Source organism: Rana temporaria, chromosome 11 (assembly GCF_905171775.1).
Source record: "Rana temporaria chromosome 11, aRanTem1.1, whole genome shotgun sequence".
Lineage (NCBI taxonomy): Eukaryota > Metazoa > Chordata > Amphibia > Anura > Ranidae > Rana > Rana temporaria.
The window spans coordinates 149,025,396-149,044,578 of NC_053499.1; the positions used below are offsets into that span (position 1 = coordinate 149,025,396).

General features: G+C 49.0%; 1 protein-coding gene across 2 annotated transcripts in view; it reads right to left on the minus strand.

Annotated features, from left to right (window-relative positions):
- The window catches only part of USP10 (ubiquitin specific peptidase 10), a 66,905-nt gene that overhangs the window by 43,868 nt on the left and 3,854 nt on the right, over positions 1-19,183 (minus strand). For both annotated transcript variants that reach the window (XM_040329424.1, XM_040329425.1), the window contains exons 2-3: positions 4,664-4,732; positions 1,274-1,331 (exon numbers count right to left, since the gene is read on the minus strand). In XM_040329424.1, coding sequence (XP_040185358.1) covers positions 1,274-1,331; positions 4,664-4,732 — 127 coding nt within the window. The remainder of the gene's footprint in view (positions 1-1,273; positions 1,332-4,663; positions 4,733-19,183) is intronic.

The window sequence follows — 19,183 nt, forward strand, 5'->3', positions numbered from 1 at the left end:
GTCAGTTAAAGCGACGCAGTGCCGAATCGCAAAAACTGTCCGGGTCCTTTAGCTGCCTAAAGGCCCGAGTCTTAAGTGGTTAAAGAAATAACACCCAGTATCTGAAGATAAACGTATCAACTTATAAAATGCCTACATAGGTTTTTCACAGCTGCAAAAAATTTGCAAGAGAGCCGACACATAAGAAAGGGAGCAACCGCTGCGCAAAAGGTACAAAGATGGGATAGCGCAAGAAATTTCAAGGGTCACTAAGACCCCTTTCACATTGAGGCGTTTTTCATGCGGTACAGCGCTAAAAATAGCGCTGCTATACCGCATGAAAAAAATCATGCCCTGCAGGCTTCAATGTGAAAGCCCGAAGGCTTTCACACTGAAACGGTGCTGTAGCAGGACCGCTCCAAAAGTCCTGCTAGCCGCATCTTTGGAGCGGTATAGGAGTGGGGCGTTTACCGCTCCTATACAGCGCCTTCCCATTGAAATCAATGGGAAATCGCGGTAATACCGCCCGCAAACCCGTTTTCGGCCGCTAGCGGGGGTTAAAACCTCACCGCTAGCGCCCGAATATCGCGGTAAATACGACGGTATAGCGGGGCTAAAAATAGCGCTGCTATACCGTCACCGCACCTCCGCTGCCCAATGTGAAAGCAGCCTTAGTGACTTTCTTTAGCAAAACAAAAAAAAACATGAAAAGGAAAAAGTTGAATGCTCCATGTTCTTTTGCAGAGTAACGTCCTCTAAATATCTGACACTTTACAGGCGTGCCAGGCTCCCTGCTAATGTGCTCTGGTGTCAAACGCCAGCCCTTATCTCACGCCAGGACACAGCAGTGACAGAGGACGGCGGATGGAACCGCAGGGTGCCAACAGGGGAAGCAGGTGTCCAACACCCCGAAAGTGGCAAATGTGAGGATACTTCTGGCAGCAATAGTTTAAGATCAGAGGAACGGGCCCGTGGGACAGGCCGGTATATAAAAGCCATCTGCTGCAGGTCGTGTCATTTCCTAATTTTTAAAAACCATGACTGAGCCCCTTATTCCCTTTCCTCACCATCCCCCCAACGTTCTGCTGCCATATACAGTGGCTTGAAAAAGTATTCATACCCCATGAAATGTTCCACATTTTGTCATGTTACAACCAAAAACCTAAAATGTATTTTATTGGAATTTTATGTAATAGAGCAACACAGAGTGGCTCATAATTATAAAGTGGAACATCTTCCAGTCTACAACCACCCAAACAAATAAAAGACCAAAAACTTCTGATATCAGACTTACCATCTTGATCACTTGAAGACTGAGGCCCGTATGCAATGGTTTCATTAAAAGGAGGGAGCTGTGGAGACATAAAACAGTTGATTAACATTATGGAAGAGAGAATCACATGATCTTTAGCCCCTGTGTGTGAGACTGGACTTTGCTCACTACAACATGTCAGTTATATATAATTGCTGTGCAGTGTCTGCCCCGTGCCCTACTAGAAATTAAAGAACAACAAAACTTTTCATTTTAGATACAGAAACCCCTTAAAGTGGAGGTTCACCCGAAAAGTTAATTTTTAACCTTAGATTGATGCTCATTTTGTCTAGGGGAATCGGGTAGTTTTTTTAAAATCAAAGCAGTACTTACCGTTTTAGGCTGCATTCACACCTCGGAGTACAAAATCGCGGCGTTTTGTACCGCGATTTGCGGCGACAAAACGCCGCGATTGTGAATGAGGCCTTCACCCCCTCTATGGAGATGGTTCACATCTCCTATGCCGAACGCCAAAAGCCGCCTGAAAAAAAGGTCCGGGATTTTTTTTCAGGCGGCAGGCGTACGGCGTTCGGCGTGGAGATGTGAACCATCTCCATAGAGGTGCATGTTAAATCATCCCTCTGGCGTCTCAGGGCTGCAGCGGCGTCGCACTACAGGCGTATATACGCCTAGGTGTGAACGGGAGCTTAGAGATAGATCTTCTCCGCCGCTTCCGGGTATGGGCTGCGGGACTGGGCGTTCCTATTTGATTGACAGGCTTCCGACGGTCGCATACATCGCGTCACGATTTTCCGAAAGTAGCCGAACGTCGGTGCGCAGGCGCCGTATAGAGCCGCACCGACGTTCAGCTTCTTTCGGCTACTCGTGACGCGATGTATGCGACCGTCGGAAGCCTGTCAATCAAATAGGAACGCCCAGTCGCGAAGACCATACCCGGAAGCGGCGAAGAAGATCGCTCTCTAAAACGGTAAGTACGGCTTCGATTTAAAAAAAAAACTACCCGATTCCCCTTGAGAAAATGAGCCTCAACCTAAGGTTACATTTTTTTTTTCGGGTGAACTCCCGCTTTAATAATTTTTTTTTGCCATCCGATTTCTCATTGGGGGAATTTCCCTTCACTTCCTGTCCCATAGCCAACACGGGAAGCGAGAAGAAATTCCCCCAAAAATGAGAGCATCCCTGGTTGTCACCAGAACTAGTGTCCTCATTGGAAGATTTCTACTCTTTTTCCCGTACTGGCGACTTGGGATTTCTTTCACTTTTGGTAAACTGGACAAATAGAGTCTCCCTAAGGCTTCTTTCACACTGTCGCGACTTGAAAGTCACGCGTGCTTGCCGCCATTTCAGGGAATGCCTGTGTAAACTTGAGGTCTATGGACCTCAACTCGCATCAAAGGCGGACTAAAGCAGTACAGGGACTACTTTAAAGGCGCACAGATATGACTGGTACTCATTGGAATTCATGGGGGTACGATGTGCCATGCGACTTTGCAGTTCCAATTTGTAGGAGAAGTCACACAAGTGTGAAAGTGGCCTGAGGGGAACACAAGACCGCAATAAAAACATGACAAGGCGTCTAATGTCTGGCCAATCTATCTATTAGCCCAGGTTCAAACTGGGTACGATTTGAGATGCGATTTGACATGTCAAATCGCATCTCAAATCGGCGGCATTTGCCAGCAATGACACCGTCCTAATCGGTGCGACGCAACATCTGCGCGCTGCACCGATTCCAAAAAGTAGTTCCTGTACTACTTTTTGCGATTTCGGGCCGCGACATCTGTGCAGAAACCTGCACAGATGTCTCTTAAATCGCGGCCGAAATCGGGACTGCCAGCGGGAGTGAAATCGTGCGAGTTCAGCTGAACTCGCACGGCTTCACTCCCGCAGCCCAGTGTGAACCTGGGCTAAAGGAAAAAAAGTTTTGGCTTTGGTTATACTTCAAGTACTGATCCACAAATCTGCTCTCCAGGCACGTTGATTAGATTACCACTAGAGTTGCGCCAATACCGCTTTTTTTAAATCGGCGAGTACCGAAACTTTCAGTCAAGTACTCGCCGATACCGATTACCAATACTTTGCGGCAATACAAAATAAATTGGCGTAAACCGCACTGCAAAGAATTGCATGTGATTTGTACAGGAATGCGTTGCGATTCCTGTCTGAATCATGCAATTTCCACCACTGCTCCTGTGTGTATAGAAAGGGAAAAGCGCCATCTAGTGGGCAGTTTAAAAAAAAAAATTTTAGAACTCGCATTACATATCTCGCCGCATGCAAAATAATCTAGATAGGTGTCCCAGTCCACCAAAGAGTAAAAATAAATAAAAATCAGGGCCTCTGGAGGCGATCACAGGGCTGGGGAAGTCCCGTGACCCCGTGGGTATAGGGAGAAAGTGATGTCAGCTTGGGGGTGAAAAACGTCTCCATCTCCTCCAGCCCTCATTTGCCATCGGCGGACCGGCAAGCCAAAGTAGATTATTATATGCCCAGAGATGTACTATGAGAAACTTTTTTAAACTGCCCACTCAATGGCGGTTTTCCTTTCTACACACACACGGTGGGGAAATCGCATGCAATTTGGAAAATAGGATGCCCTCTACGTTGCGTATAGAGAAAGGAGCGGTGTGTTAGTGGGCGTCCTGACTCTCCTGTAGTCCAAGGGAGGGGGCGAGCACGACACTCCACACCAGGGAGAAAGCCTCGCATTACTGTGTGGAGTTACAGACAGAAGAACAGGAAGTGAGGATTTCTCAGAAGAAATAAGGACATTTAAAAGCAAAATGGAACGATGAGGTAAGTGAAGGAGGACTGCACTAAGGGAAAGGAAGCTATTTAGGAAAAAAAAAATTGTACCTTTACAACCCCTTTAACAATCTATTTAAATATTAGCAGTGTCTCTTTAAAACTTCCACACTCCCTCTAGTGGCTGCAGCTGGTATCCCAAAACAAGCCTGAACCTAGGCCAGAGCGCAGAAGAGTGGCTCCTTCACCCTTTAGCACACAGGTGCCAAACACAAGGCCCTCCAGGCCATTTCATGTGGCCCTCGCACCTCTCCTGCAGCTACAGGAGAGCTACAGCCCTCCTCCAGACCCTTACTTTCTGCTTTCAAGTAATGCATACAGCATCTTCCCAGCAGCAGCATAAGGAAAGGGGTGCACTGGGATGTGAGGGAGAGTGGGGGACTCACCTTCTGATGGTGGGGTGGCTCTTGACATCCAATGTAAAAAGGGAGGGGATGCGCTGGACATCTAATCTTACAGATACAACCGGCCCTTTTGAGGGCAATCATAATGTTGATGCGGCCCACAATGAAATGGGAGTTTGACACCCCTGTTCTAGCGCCAAGCAGAAACACATCGCTTACGCCCCCAACTCCCCCCCCACGGCACGCTTTACAGATCACTTACCTCAACTGTACAGCGAGCACTGACAAAGAACTGCTTGAATTCGTCATCGCTGAACTCCCCAAAAATATACTGGAAAGAAAAAGAAAAACAGTGTAAATAAGAGACTGAAGATAATACAAGCGAGAGGACAAAACTCCATAACAGCCAGCCCGTTTTACCCATTTTATTACCACCCCACTACGCAGTTCTCAGTGTTGTGATAGTTTGAATGACAATTACGCCGGCATGCAAAATAGTGCAATAAGGGCCCGATAAAAGCAAGCAGGGCCGCATCCAGCACCCGTTCCACAGACTGGAGACCACTGGGCTAGATGATGCTGGACTTGCCCCAGCCAGGAGATGAGGGGGGCTTCTAATGTACATTCCTCTGCAAAGCTCACAGTGTGCAGAGGAATCAGAGTAAGGCATTTCAGTCCAGGTGTGCAATACTCCGATCTCCATTGAGTGGAGCAGCGACACCATCGACTATTGGCGTCACCAGATTGCGACTTTTGTAGAAGAGAGCTCCTGGGACTCAGGGGAGTCTTCTGAATGAGATTAATGGAATTTCAATCCAGTTTAACCCCTTCCCACCTGGTCAATAGCAGATTGACGTCCGGGAAGTGGTTCTGTTATCCTGACTTGACGTCTATTGATGTCCAGCAGGAAAACAGCCGCCGCGCCCTTGGGGGCATGCATCACAGCGATCAGTGGTGCGGCGTGCGAGTCTGACACACCGCTCCCGACGGAGGCTCTTTACCACGTGATCAGCCGTGGCTCAACACGATGTAAACAGGAAGAGCCGTTGATCGGCTCTTCCGCATCTGTCAGACGTGAGTAGAGGAGAGCCGATCAGCAGCTCTCCTGACAGGGGGGGGGGGGGAATACGCTGATTGTTTATCAGCGCAGCCCCCCCATGGATGCTCACACACACTGGACCACCAGGAAAGGGGGCAACATGTGGATGGCCAGGTATGTACCCCGTGGCCATCCACATGTGAAAAATTATTCACAATAGATGCCAATCAGTGCCCACAAATGGGCACTGACTGGCAACAAGATAAAACAAGTCATGCCCAGCAATGCCACCCCTCAGTGCCCATCCATGCCCAGTGCCCATCTGTGCCACCCATGAATGCCCATCAGTGCCTGTAATTGAATAAGAAAACTTATTTAAAAAAAAAAAAAAAAAAAAAAAAATGTTTGGACTTTTATTTATTTATCGGCGTATATGCGCACTTTTTTGCCCTGAAAATCAGGGCAAAATCGTGGGTACGTGGTATACGCAGATACCCGCACCGAGTTTTGAATACTGCGCCGACATATACCGAGCGCAGTACACTCGGGTATAGTCGGCCAGTCTCGGCTCCTTCCGCACTCACGTCCTGGACGTGAGCCGGAGTGTTGTCGAGCCTGCCCAACAATACACGAGTGTACTGCGCTCTGTATATGTCGGCGCAGTATTCAAAACTCGGTGCGGGAAACGAGCGGGGAGGACGCGAGGACGCCGCAGACTGGACCGGACCCGACGAAGAGGACACCCGAAGCCGCAGAAGGACGCCGGACCCGACGAGGCCGCCGATGGACGCCGCGCAAGACACCAAAACTGTAAGTACAAAAAAAAACATTTTTTCCACAGGATTGGGGGCCACTTTAGGGGTGCGCGGTATACGCGGGAGCGCGTTATACCGCTATAAATACTAATATATATATATATATATATATATAAAAAAATAAATAAATAAATAAAATAAAAAAATCAAATATCACCAAAAGAAAGCTCTATTTGTGGAAACAAAATGATAAAAAAAAAAAATTGTTTGGGTACAGCGTAGTTGTCATTCAAATTGCGACAGCGCTGAAAATTGTCCCGGGCAGGAAGGTGCGCAAGTGCCCGGTATTGAAGGGGTTAAACTGGAATCAAAATGGTAAGACACGTATCCAAAAACTTTTTTTATTTGTTAAATGAGAGAAGATCCATTATTGGATTCCTTGCAGGCATTCTCACCTTTCCCCCCTTCACTCTCATGATTACGGAGCAAAGGTCTCCAAACCCGCACCCCCCCCTCCCCCACCCCCCTGTGAGTTCACATCTCCGCAGCTTTTGTACAGAAACAACTTTGTTCTGCACAATGTGGTCTAATCCCGAGATGGCTGCGCGCTCCGAGCCCGGCGGAGAAAAGTGCAGGCCCAGCATGTGGAACTCTTTGTACGTAAAACACGGAGATTGCTGAAACGGCATTAGTGTGACAAATGAATGTAATCCACGGGCCCCGAGCCAGCAAATCCTATTACAACACACACAGCTCCCTCCGGCGGGCTGCTGTTACACACCGCGGCCACCGAGATCCGCCATGACCAATGTACCGCGGAGAGAGATCATTGGACGGTTAGGTGCAAGAGATTTCATTTTGGTGGGACTTTGGCCGGACACCTTGTGACTTGATACAAAGTACATTCTGATCGTTGGGGGAGGAGGGGAGACTGAGGAAATGCTTCCTCCTGCCTGCAGCAGACTGACGAAATCATCTCAGCCTAGGCAGTCACCCACTGGAGCTTGCTTGTAGCTGTCAGCCTTGCAATGCCTCATGGGACTTGTAGTTCTGCAACACCTGGAGGGCCGCAGGTTGAGCACCCATATAGGGCCGCGATTCTCAAACTGCAAGCCCTGGGAGAGTTTTGAAAAATATAAAAAAATTGCCAGCATTTTGAAACCTTGAACATTTCGAAAAATGTTATGGCAACGACTCAAAAGTAAAAAACAAAAACAAAAAAAGTAACAGATAAAAACGCATTCTCTTTCAGTCATTGGTTCCTTTCGCAATGCGCGACTTGTGCGAGATCTGGCTGTTGCCTGCTCACTCCCTGGATTTACACAGAAGCACACCTCCAGCTCTCATTTGCCCTCTTATGACAAGAAAGTGAAAGAGAAAGAGAGAGAGAGAGTAAAGGCCGTGGCTTCGGCCTAGCTCTGGAGTGGCGGCCATCTTGGTACACCTGACGGCGGCCTAGGTGAGCTCCCCTAGCAGACAATCGTATATACATTGGGGGGAGATGTGGACATTACAGTGGGGGGGGGAGATGTGGACATTACAGTGGGGGGGGGGGGGGATGTGAACATTAAAGTGGGGGGGGGGGGGGGGAGATGTGGACATTACAGTGGGGGGGGGGAGATGTGCACGTTACAGTGGGGGGGGGGGAGATGTGCACGTTACAGTGGGAGGGGAGAGATGTGGACATTACAGTGGGGGGGGAGATGTGCACGTTACAGTGGGGGGGGGGGGGAGATGTGCACGTTACAGTGGGAGGGGAGAGATGTGCACGTTACAGTGGGGGGGGGGGGGGGGGGAGATGTGCACGTTACAGTGGGGGGGGGGGGGAGATGTGCACGTTACAGTGGGGGGGGGGGGGGGAGATGTGCACGTTACAGTGGGGGGGGGGAGATGTGCACGTTACAGTGGGGGGGGGGAGATGTGCACGTTACAGTGGGGGGGGGGGGAGATGTGCACGTTACAGTGGGGGGGGGGGAGATGTGCACGTTACAGTGGGGGGGGGGGGAGATGTGCACGTTACAGTGGGGGGGGAGATGTGGACATTACAGTGGGGGGGGGGGAGATGTGCACGTTACAGTGGGGGGGGGAGGTGTGCACGTTACAGTGGGGGGGGGGGGAGATGTGCACGTTACAGTGGGGGGGGAGATGTGCACGTTACAGTGGGGGGGGGGGGGAGATGTGGAAAAAAAAAAACATTTGTGTACAGCGTTGTATGACCGCGTAATTGTCATTGAAAGTGCGTCAGCGCTGAAAGCTGAAAATTGGTCTGGGCAGGAGGAGGGTTTAAGTGCTCGGTAAGAAAGTCTTCCAATGACTTTGAGGCTCTGGCCGCCCATGTGCGATGTTTATCACTATCCAGTCATGTGCAATCACTGCCGTGCCAAGTCCTCCTGTTCCCCGCAGTCGGGGGCCAAAGACACTGCATGAGCCTGAACAGAGCCAACCAGACTGGAAATCTGCATTTTACACCCGATGGTTCCACCATGCAAGTCAGATCTGACATGAGTAGTTCCCATCTGACCTCGGCCATGTGATTGATTGGGGGGGGGGGGGGGAGGGGTATAGGAGCCGTGTCCAGGGCTGAACTACACCAGTTCCTATCTACTTCCCACACACATGTAAATGTGCTGAAAATGTTGAATGGGATGGGATTGTGGGGGTTGGGTTGGGGGGTCGGAGTGAGTGATAAGGGAAATATTCAGCACTTTTACACACCCCGACAGTGCACACCTCTCTGAAGACAAAGGGCGCACTCCATGGCCGACAATGATAACAATAGCAGACACTTCAATCAGCGGGACACAAGCAGGCAAGTACAAAGGAACCAATCAATGGGCATTATTTCCCGGCCTGTACCGGGAGACGGCGAGCTCTGCACATGCAGGGAGGTCTCCTTCAATCGCTCCCAACAACCCCCTCCCCCCTTTGGGATCTCTTTACCCAATCGGACCGCCAGCTTTCCTTTGCATCCTGCACAGGATCCTCTCCTGGACTGAGATGGCTTACTCCGATTTAACTGCACACTGGGCTAGATTCAGGTACCTGCGCTTGTTCTTATGGCGGCGCAGCGCATCGTATTTACGCTACGCCGACGCAACTTACAGGAGCAAGTGCAGTATTCACAAAGCACTTGCTCCGTAAGTTGCGGCGGCGTAGCGTAAATGGGGCCGGCGTAATTCAAATGTGGAAGGGGGGGCGTGTTTTATGCTAATGTGTGATGACCTGACGCGATTGACGCGTTTTACGAACGGCGCATGCGCCGTCCGTGTACATATCCCAGTGTGCATTGCTCCCACGGTCGCATACAGCGCGTCACCATTTTCCGAAAGTAGCCGAACGTCGGTGCGCAGGCGCCGTATAGAGCCGCACCGACGTTCGGCTGCTTTCGGCTACTCGTGATGCGATGTATGCGACCGTCGGAAGCCTGTCAATCAAAATAGGAACGCCCAGTCCCGCAGCCCATACCCGGAAGGGGCGGAGAAGATCGCTCTCTAAAACGGTAAGTACAGCTTCGATTTAAAAAAAAACACCCGATTCCCCTTCACAAAATGAGCCTCAATCTAATGTTAAAAAATTGTTTTTCGGGTGAACTCCCGCTTTAAAGGAGATATTGCAAGCACCTACAGGTAAGCCTTAATGTGGGTGCAAGTAGTATCAGAGGGTATTCGTTAGGAAGTGGGCTGTGGTAGGAAACCAGGAAAGTAAAATATAAAATTATTTCCACTTTAGGAAAAAAAAAAAAAAAAAACACGCGCCTGTGTCAAGTTGGAATTGGGCCAGGGACTCTCTCCCCATTCCGAGGTCACATTCCCTACTGTGCTGAATTCTGGCACCCAGCATGGCATCATGGGAGGAACTGCAAACTCACATGCATCAATTCGATACCCCGGGTGTGGCCAATAAACTGTACTGGGGGGGGGGGGGGGGGTTAGTGGTATATATATATATATATATATATATATATATATATATATATATATATACACACACACACACATACACACACACACAGATACCAAGACGGATACGTCTTCTCTCTCGGTGGGGACGGCCCTTTCTGCCCTGATGGAGGAATCGTGCAAATGCCTTTCCTGCAACCTGTGGCTGTAGGACAGAAATTCACAGTCTATGGGCAGCCTGAGGGCTCATAATGTGAGGATCTACAAGCCATCAGAGGGTTAATAAACACTCCGCACCTCGGAGGAATCTCCAGAAAGGGATCGAGTCGCAGGATTTCCCCCTCCATTCCACATGAATCATTGTGACTTGCAATAAGGCTTTGTTTACATTAAATGTACAGTTCAACTGAAGACAAACATTTAAATTTTTTTGTTGGCATCTGTGAACATTTTCTTCCATCTCTCAGGGATTCAATAGGTGAGAGGTAGCGAGTTCCCGGGTCTGTACACCCCGCTGTGCCCATTATGAGGGGTTCCCACCATCCCTGTGCTGAGTTCCCGGGTCTGTACACCTGCTGTGCCCATTATGAGGGGTTCCCACCATCCCTGTGCCGAGTTCCTGGGTCTGTACACCCGCTGTGCCCATTATGAGAGGTTCCCACCATCCCTGTGCTGAGTTCCTGGGTCTGTAAACCCGCTGTGCCCATTATGAGGGGTTCCCACTATCCCTGTGCCGAGTTCCTGGGTCTGTACACCCGCTGTGCCCATTATGAGAGGTTCCCACCATCCCTGTGCTGAGTTCCTGGGTCTGTAAACCCGCTGTGCCCATTATGAGGGGTTCCCACCATCCCTGTGCCGAGTTCCTGGGTCTGTACACCTGCTGTGCCCATTATGAGGGGGTTTCCATCATCCCTGTGCTGTGTCCCTGGGTCTGTACACCTGCTGTGCCCGTTATGAGGGGTTCCCACCATCCCTGTGCTGAGTTCCTGGGTCTGTACACCCGCTGTGCCCATTATGAGGGATTCGCACCATCCCTGTGCCAAGTTCCCAGGTCTGTACACACGCTGTGCCCATTATGAGGGATTCGCACCATCCCTGTGCCAAGTTCCCAGGTCTGTACACACGCTGTGCCCATTATGAGGGGTTCCCACCATCCCTGTGCTGGGTTCCTGGGTCTGTACACCTGCTGTGCCCATTATGAGGGATTCTCACCATCCCTGTGCCAAGTTCCCATGTCTGTAGACGCGCTGTGCCCAATATGAGGGGTTCCCACCATTCCTGTGCTGAGTTCCCAGGTCTGTACACCTGCTGTGCCCATTATGAGGGGTTCCCACCATCCCTGTGCTGAGTTACCGGGCCTGTACACCCGATGTGCCCAATATGAAAGGTTCCCATCATCCCTGTGCCAAGTTCCCAGGTATGTAGACGCGCTGTGCCCATAATGAGGGGTTCCCACCATCCCTGTGCCAAGTTCCCAGGTATGTAGACGCGCTGTGCCCATAATGAGGAGTTCCCACCATCCCTATGCCGAGTTCCCAGGTCTGTACACCACCTGTGCCCAATATGAGAGGTTCCCACCATCCCTGTGTTGAGCTCCTGGGTCTGTACACCCGCTGTGCCCATTATGAGGGGTTCCCACCATCCCTGTGCCGAGTTCCCGGGTCTGTACACCACCTGTGCCCAATATGAGAGGTTCCTACCATCCCTATGCTGAGTTCCTGGGTCTGTACACCCGCTGTGCCCATTATGAGAGGTTCCCACTATCCCTGTGCCAAGTTCCCAGGTATGTAGACGCGCTGTGCCCATTATGAGGGATTTCCACCATCTTTGTGCCGAGTTCCTGGGTCTGTACACCACCTGTGCCCAATATGAGGGGTTCCCACCATCCCTGTGCTGAGTTCCAGGGTCTGTACACCCGCTGTGCCCATTATGAGTACCAAGGCTGGGGGCTGTGATGATTTCAGAAAGCCATGTACAGCCCCCTGCTGGCTCCTCCCACCAGCCATGATCTGCATTGCACAGAGAAAAGGAATGGAATCAAAACCGCTTTTAATTTAAAATATGTCATTACCATGTTGGGGGGGGGGGGGGGGGACCAGTTAAAGCAAAATATAAGCAAATGAAACTTCTGCTGTAACCAGATGAATTATCTGCGCTACAATGACAGTGCGATCGTTCCTTTCCTCCATCGGCTTCCTGTAGACTCACACATTCATCCAGCACATGGAAGCCAAATTTCACAAGTACAGTGAAGGGGCGGGAAAGCGATCGCATAACACGTCCCTGTGAACTGTTCCTGTGACTCTGCAATTCTAGTGTGCCGATACTAAAAGGAGACGGAGATCCTCACCAATCACGTCACAGACTCTGGGCCAATTAAAGAATACGTTTTTAAATACCGTATATACCCTTGTATAAGCCAACCCGAATATAAGCTGAGGCACCTAATTTTAACACAGAAAACCTATTGACTCGAGTATAAGCCTAGGGTTTCCATCTGCATGCCTCACTGTGCCCAAGACTGACATCCCCAAAATCCAGCAGATCAGGTGCAAAAAGGTGACTCGAGTATAAGCCGAGGGGGGCATTTTCAGCACACAAAAAAAAGTGCTAAAAAACTTGGCTTATACTCGAGTATATACAGTAAATAATGAATGAATGACTTGTATAGCGCAACACATGCGAACTGAATCGCCTCTGGGCGCTTTTTCCAGCCAGAGTCTGCTTGGCTGGTGTGGTCATTTTTATCCCATAGGATCGTGACACGCTTGGGACACACAGTCATACATATATATACTGGGCCAATTTGGACAAGATCCAATTTACCTACCAGCATGTCTTTGGAGTGTGGGAGGAAACCGGAGTACCCGGAGGAAACCCACGCATGCACAGGGAGAACATGCAAACTCCAGGCAGATGGTGTCGTGATGGGGATTCGAACCAGCGACCCTTTTGCTGCTAGGCGAAAGTGCTACTCACTGCACCACTGTGCTGCCCTAAATAAAAAAAAAAAGGGTCGGGGACACCAAGACCCTTTTTTTCTTAGTACGGGTTAGTGTTACAGCTGCCGGAGAGGTGCGAGGGCCTGGGGGGGGGGGGGGCTTGTGTTTGACACATGTGCTCTATATTCAGAATAAGTTTTGTGACATCACACCCTGTTAGAGTGCAAAATCTGGTGCAGCTGTGCATGGTTGAGTTCCACCCAAAAATGGAACTTCCGCTTTTTGCTCCCACTTCCGGGCATAGATCACCACAGTGACCTATGCCACAGGCGGCGCCTACTTCAACCCCCCCCATCTTCTGGGAGACACACAGGTCACAGAAGACAGCAGGGACCAGTGGGATCGCTCGACTCTCTGCAAGGCTTCACTTCCTGATTCCCTTACCGAAGATGGCGGTGCCTCCACCGATCTGGCTTCGGGTGCCGACATCGCGGGCGCCCAGAACAAGCAAGTGTCCTTGTTTTTAAAAGTCAGCAGCTGCAGTATTTGCAGCTGCTGACTTTTTTTTATCTTCTCCGGCAGAACTCCGCTTTAAGAAAACATTCTGGAAGCCGATTGGTTCCCCTGCGGAGTTGCACCAGATTTTGCACTCTCCAGTTTTAGTAAATCGATCCCCGCATGTTGTATTCGGCGCGGCGCATCAAACCCAGCGCTGAAAAGGACTCATCACCTGAATGGATCTTTTCTCTCCTGTGGTTAGTATAAAGCGCAGCCATAATCTGCGTGTTACATAAACAGCTCATTAGCACAATAAAGGCGGTTCTGACAACTCTGGCTGGGAGGCGACATCAGACATATGAAGATTAGAATCCGGCAAGCTTCCCCCCCCCCCCCCCACCCGGGGGAAACAAAGCCAGCAACATGCCGATGACCGGCCAAACCGATCAGCTGTCTGATCCAGAGAACGCGTCTTGTATTATAAGTAGCTTTAAAATGTAACATCTTCGTCACTTTTTATATTTTTGAATCCTATTAACCCCTTTATGACCGTCCAACACAAGTTCAGTGGCAAAAGCGTGAGCTTTAAAGTGGTTGTAAAGGCTCAAGGGAATTCCCCCCCCCCCCCTTCATGCATTCTATGGGTAAGTCTAGGTTCACATCTATGCAGTTGAGGTTAATGCGCTTTTCAGGCATGTTTTGCGTTTTTAAACCTGCTTTTTAAAATGCATTTTCATGCGTTTTGCAGGTTTTTCTTCTCTTTAAAAACACTGTATATAGCTGGTTACTAAGGAGCGGGCTGGGAAGTCAGCCGCCGTGTCCTTACCAACTGATGAGTCGTCAGCTGATATTATTAAAAAATAAAATTATGGCAAAAAATAAATAGGAGAAAAAAGCGGTGTGGGTTACCCCCCCCCCCCCCAAATCCACAGCAGACCCTTTCGGGCTATGTACCCCATACTCATTAACATGGGGAGCAGGACCTGAGGACCCCCCTTGCTAAAGGACTTCCAGATTCCGATAAGTCCCCCGCCTGCAGATCCCGGAAATATTTAACTTCTGCTTTGGAGTATTGGTGACCCCCTGACATGCCACATTTGTTGGGGGGGCGGCCTGTACCCTGCTCCCACTTCCTCCACTGATGCCGGAAAGGAAGATCACCTCTCCCCCTCCTCCCTTCAATCTTCTGGGACACGTCACAGGTCCCAGAAGATTGCCCGGCCATTCACAGCACGACTCGCGCATGCGCAGTGCGCGCCCGGCTGTGAGGCCACAGTTAGAATACCGGCGGAGAGGTGGGGGACGAGGAGCAGGGCTTACTGCGCCCGCTTTGCTGGACCGGCGAGTGTGATTATTAAAAGTCAGCAGCTACACCGATTATCCTCCATCGGACATTTGTTGCCGGAAAGTTTGTCTGTTCTCACAGCGAACATTTGTCCGATGAAAAAGCGAAAAAGTTTGTCCGATGGAGCGTACATGCGGTCAGATTGTCTGCAAAAACAGGTCCGTCAGAGGTCAGTTGTCAAAAAGTCCGATCGTGTGTAGGGGGCCTTTCAATGCGACGGCTGCATTTGTTTTCTCTTTCTCAGGCTTGCTTCCTTCTACTTTCATCTGGTGATCCCGCCAGCAAGTTTGTCAAAGGCTATGAAAAGCTCAAGCTCTCCAGCAAAATGTATCAGTTTACACAGAGGGGACAATCTATTTAACACTGGCGGGGGTGCTTACGACGAATCAGCTTTTTTTTTTATGCATCAAAACTTATCTTTTAACTTTTAAACTGTTTGCTGTAACTGATTATAAAGTGTGACCTGTAGTTTGGCTTCAATTTGTTAGCGTATCAAAATCTGCCAATACATTTAACACCTCCCCTCCCACCCCCCAGACTGACAATGCTGCTCTCCAAAAGGTGCCCCCTATGCCCATTCATCCAGAGTGGGGGGCGCTCCACTACAGATGTGTTACTGGCCAGATCAGCAGGTAAAATAAAGGAAAAAGCTAAAAGAAAAGAAAACAAATGCAGCCACCACATCTCGTGATTGGTAAGCTGCAATAATGTTACGTTTTTGGGGTCGACGCTGCTATAAGCGCCGATGACCGCCTCTTGCCACCACCAGGAAACCTGCCCATTCGGCGTTCACTGGAGCGCATGTAGACAGGAAGAGAGCGCAAATAAGCTGCAGGAGATCAGCAGCACTGAGATAACAAAAAGGATAAAAACAGCCTAAAGAAAAAAAAGAACACATTATTTATGATACTCTGCGCCTTAGCAAGCCGAACATTCAGTTCAGGTTTTACTTTATATAGGTTTTTTTATTTATTTTTTTCTATTTGAACGCTTAACTGCAGCCAAGTAAAAGCTCGCCGGCAGCATGGAGGAGGAAGAAGAGAAAAGGTTTCAACAAGTATTGGGCAATCCTTCCCCACGAGTACAAACCCAACGCTGCCAACTACTAAACAAACTGGTTTTCACAGCAACATGCACTTAAAAAAAAAAAAAGTAATAAGAAGACAGCAAATCTAAAAAATATATAAACTTATTACAGCAATAAGAACAGCGATGAGGAGGGGGGAGGGGCGCACGCTCATGTGCTTACAACTTCCTGATTACACAGAGCAGCGAGTGTGCGAAGATGAATTACTACTCGCTTCACGTGGCGAGCAACGCAATGCAGAGCAAACTGATGAAACCGGTTGACGGATGTACGCATCATCCCCCGTGATTATCCAACCGGACGCGTCCCTCGTGACGATCAGGGCTCGCCAAATGTGAAGAGAGCTGGGGGGGGGGGGGGGGGGGTTGTAGGCGCTATTGCGCCTGCAATCCACCCTTAAACTGCTGCTCGCGGCGCGCTGGCAGGGCGTCAGAAAAAGTCCTGGCAGCAGCTTCTTCGAACTCGCTCCTACCCATTGAAAATCAATGGGCAGAGTCGCCGTACCGGCAATACGCTGTTGTAGCGGCGCACTGCGGACGGTTTTAACCCTTACTCGGCCACTAGTGGGGGTTAAAAGAGCCCCGCTAGCGGCCGAAATGCACTGATAATCCGACGGTTAAAATAACAGTATTTTACCGCCGACGCTATGGGTGGCACTGTGTGAAAGGGGGAGATAGAGATTCACACAGTATTACCAAAAGTATTGGGACGCCTGCCTTTACATGAAATTTAATGGCCTCCCAGTCTTAGTCTGTAGGGTTCAATATTGAGTTGGCCCGCCCTTTGCAACTATAACAGCTTCAAGTCTTCTGGGAAGACCGTCCACTAGGTTTAGGAGTGTGTCTATGGGAATGTTTGACCATTCTTCCAGAAGTGCATTTGTGAGATCAGCATTGATGTTGGATGAGAAGGCCTGGCTAGCAGTCTCCCCTCTAATTCATCCCAAAAGGTGTTCTAAATCGGGTTGAGGTCAGGACTCTGTGCAGGACAGTCAAGTTCCTCCACCCCAAACTCGCTCATCCATGTCTTTATGGACCTTGCTTTGTGCACTGGTGTGCAGTCATGTTGGAACAGGAAGGGGCCGTCCCCAAACTGTTCCCACAAAGTTGGGAGCATGAAATTGTCCAAAACGTATTGGTATGCTGACGCCATAAGAGTGCCCTTCACTGGAACTAAAGGGCCAAGTCTAACCCCTGAAAAACAACCCCCACACCATAATCCCCCCTCCACCAAATGATTTGGGCCAGTGCACAAAGCAAGGTCCATAAAGACATGGATGAGCGAGTTTGAGGTGGAGGAACTTGACTGGCCTGCACAGAGTCCTGACCTCAACCTGATAGAACACCTTTGGGATAAATTAGAACAGAGACTGAGAGCCAGGCCTTCTCATCCAACATCAATGCCTGACCTCACAAACGCGCTTCTGGAAGAATGGTCAAACATTCCCCATAGACTCCTAAACCTTGTGGACGGCCTTCCCAGAAGAGTTGAAGCTGTTATAGCTGAAAAGGACGTGACCAGCTCAATATTGAACCCTACAGACTTATGCTGGCCATACACTATACGAAAATTCGGCCCGAAATGCATTTCTATGGTGTGAGCTGGCCCTTAACCACTTAACCCCCGGACCATATTTGCTGGTCGCTTTAACTGACAATTGCGCGGTCGTGCGACGTGGCTCCCAAACAAAATTGGGCGTCCCTCTGCGGTTTTAAGTTTTTGCGCTATAATCAAAAATAGAGCGACAATTTTGAAAAAAAAATAATATTTTTTACTTTTTTCTATAATAAATATCCCCAAAATATATATAAAAAAACGTTTTTTTTTTCCCTCAGTTTAGGCCGATACGTATTCTTCTACATATTTTTTTTTTATTTACGAAAAATATCACAATAAACATTTATTGATTGGTTTGCGCAAAATTTATAGCGTTTACAAAATAGGGGGTAGTTTTATGGCATTCTTATTAATATTTTTTTTTTTTACTAGTAATGGCGGCGATCAGCGACTTTTTTTTTCCCGGTACTGCGACATTATGGCCCCTAGTGGCCGCTTAGAGAGCCGGCGTTATACTACGGGCTCTCGCGCAGGGGAGCCGACCTGCCGCCGTAGAATTGCGGCAGCTGGTCGGGAAGTAGTTAAAGTGAAAAAAATAAAGATAAATTAAAAGGGACAGTGTAAAAAAAAAAAAATTAAAGCACCCCCCAGCAATGTTCGCGTAAGTTGCACACGTATGTATATGTAAACTGAATTCGCACCACACGCAAGGTATCGCGTGCAATAAATTCTAGTGCTACACCTCCTCCAACGCTAGAGCTGCACAATTAATTGCCAAGAATCGCTAGCGCAATTTTTTTTTCCCCCTGTCGAGATCTGGACAAAGTATTTCCCAATCTTTCAATGCGGAGAATTCTTTCAAGTCACAGCTGTAAAATCCGGGCAGTCTGCCAAAGTATATCAGTGGAACGTTAAGTCTAAACATTGTAACAATTTGTCTTTTACATCAAAGGAATAGACTTATGTATGTAAATTAGGAAAGTTTAAGCGTCCGTTCACACTGTCGCACGACATGAGGACGTGAATGAGCGCCGTCTTAAAAAGGTTCCTGTACTACGTCAAGGCGACTTGTACCCATAGATTTCAATGGAAGTCGCCTCCAAAGTCGGATCTGTGTCTTAACTGAAGCAACTTTACAGCAAGAGAAAACAGTTTTCTCAGGCAAACCCCTCCCTCCCACAGAGCCGATTATCGTTTGATTGGCCACTGGCAGAGTTGCCTGTCCTGGAGGCGACTTGAACTTGCCTCGCAAAGTCGTGCCGACTTCCATGTCGCTGTGAACCGGCACTTACACCAAACTTTTTTCTGACATTTGTTGATTTCAAGTGTAAAATAATTTTTTTTTGCTAGAAAGTTACTTGGAACCCCCATACATCAGGGGGTGACAAATTTTCTTGGAATCTAGGAGCCAGCTAAAAAAGTTAGGAGCCAGAAAACGCGCCCCGTCCCGACGAGCTTTCGCGCAGAAGCGAACACATACGTGAGCAGCGCCCGCATATGTAAACGGTGTTCAAACCACACATGTGAGGTATCGCCGCGATTTGTAGAGCGAGAGCAATAATTCTAGCCCTAGTCCTCCTCTGTAACTCAAAACATGCAACCTGTAGAGTTTTTTTAACGTCGCCTATGGAGATTTTAAAAGGGTAAAAGTTTTTTTGCC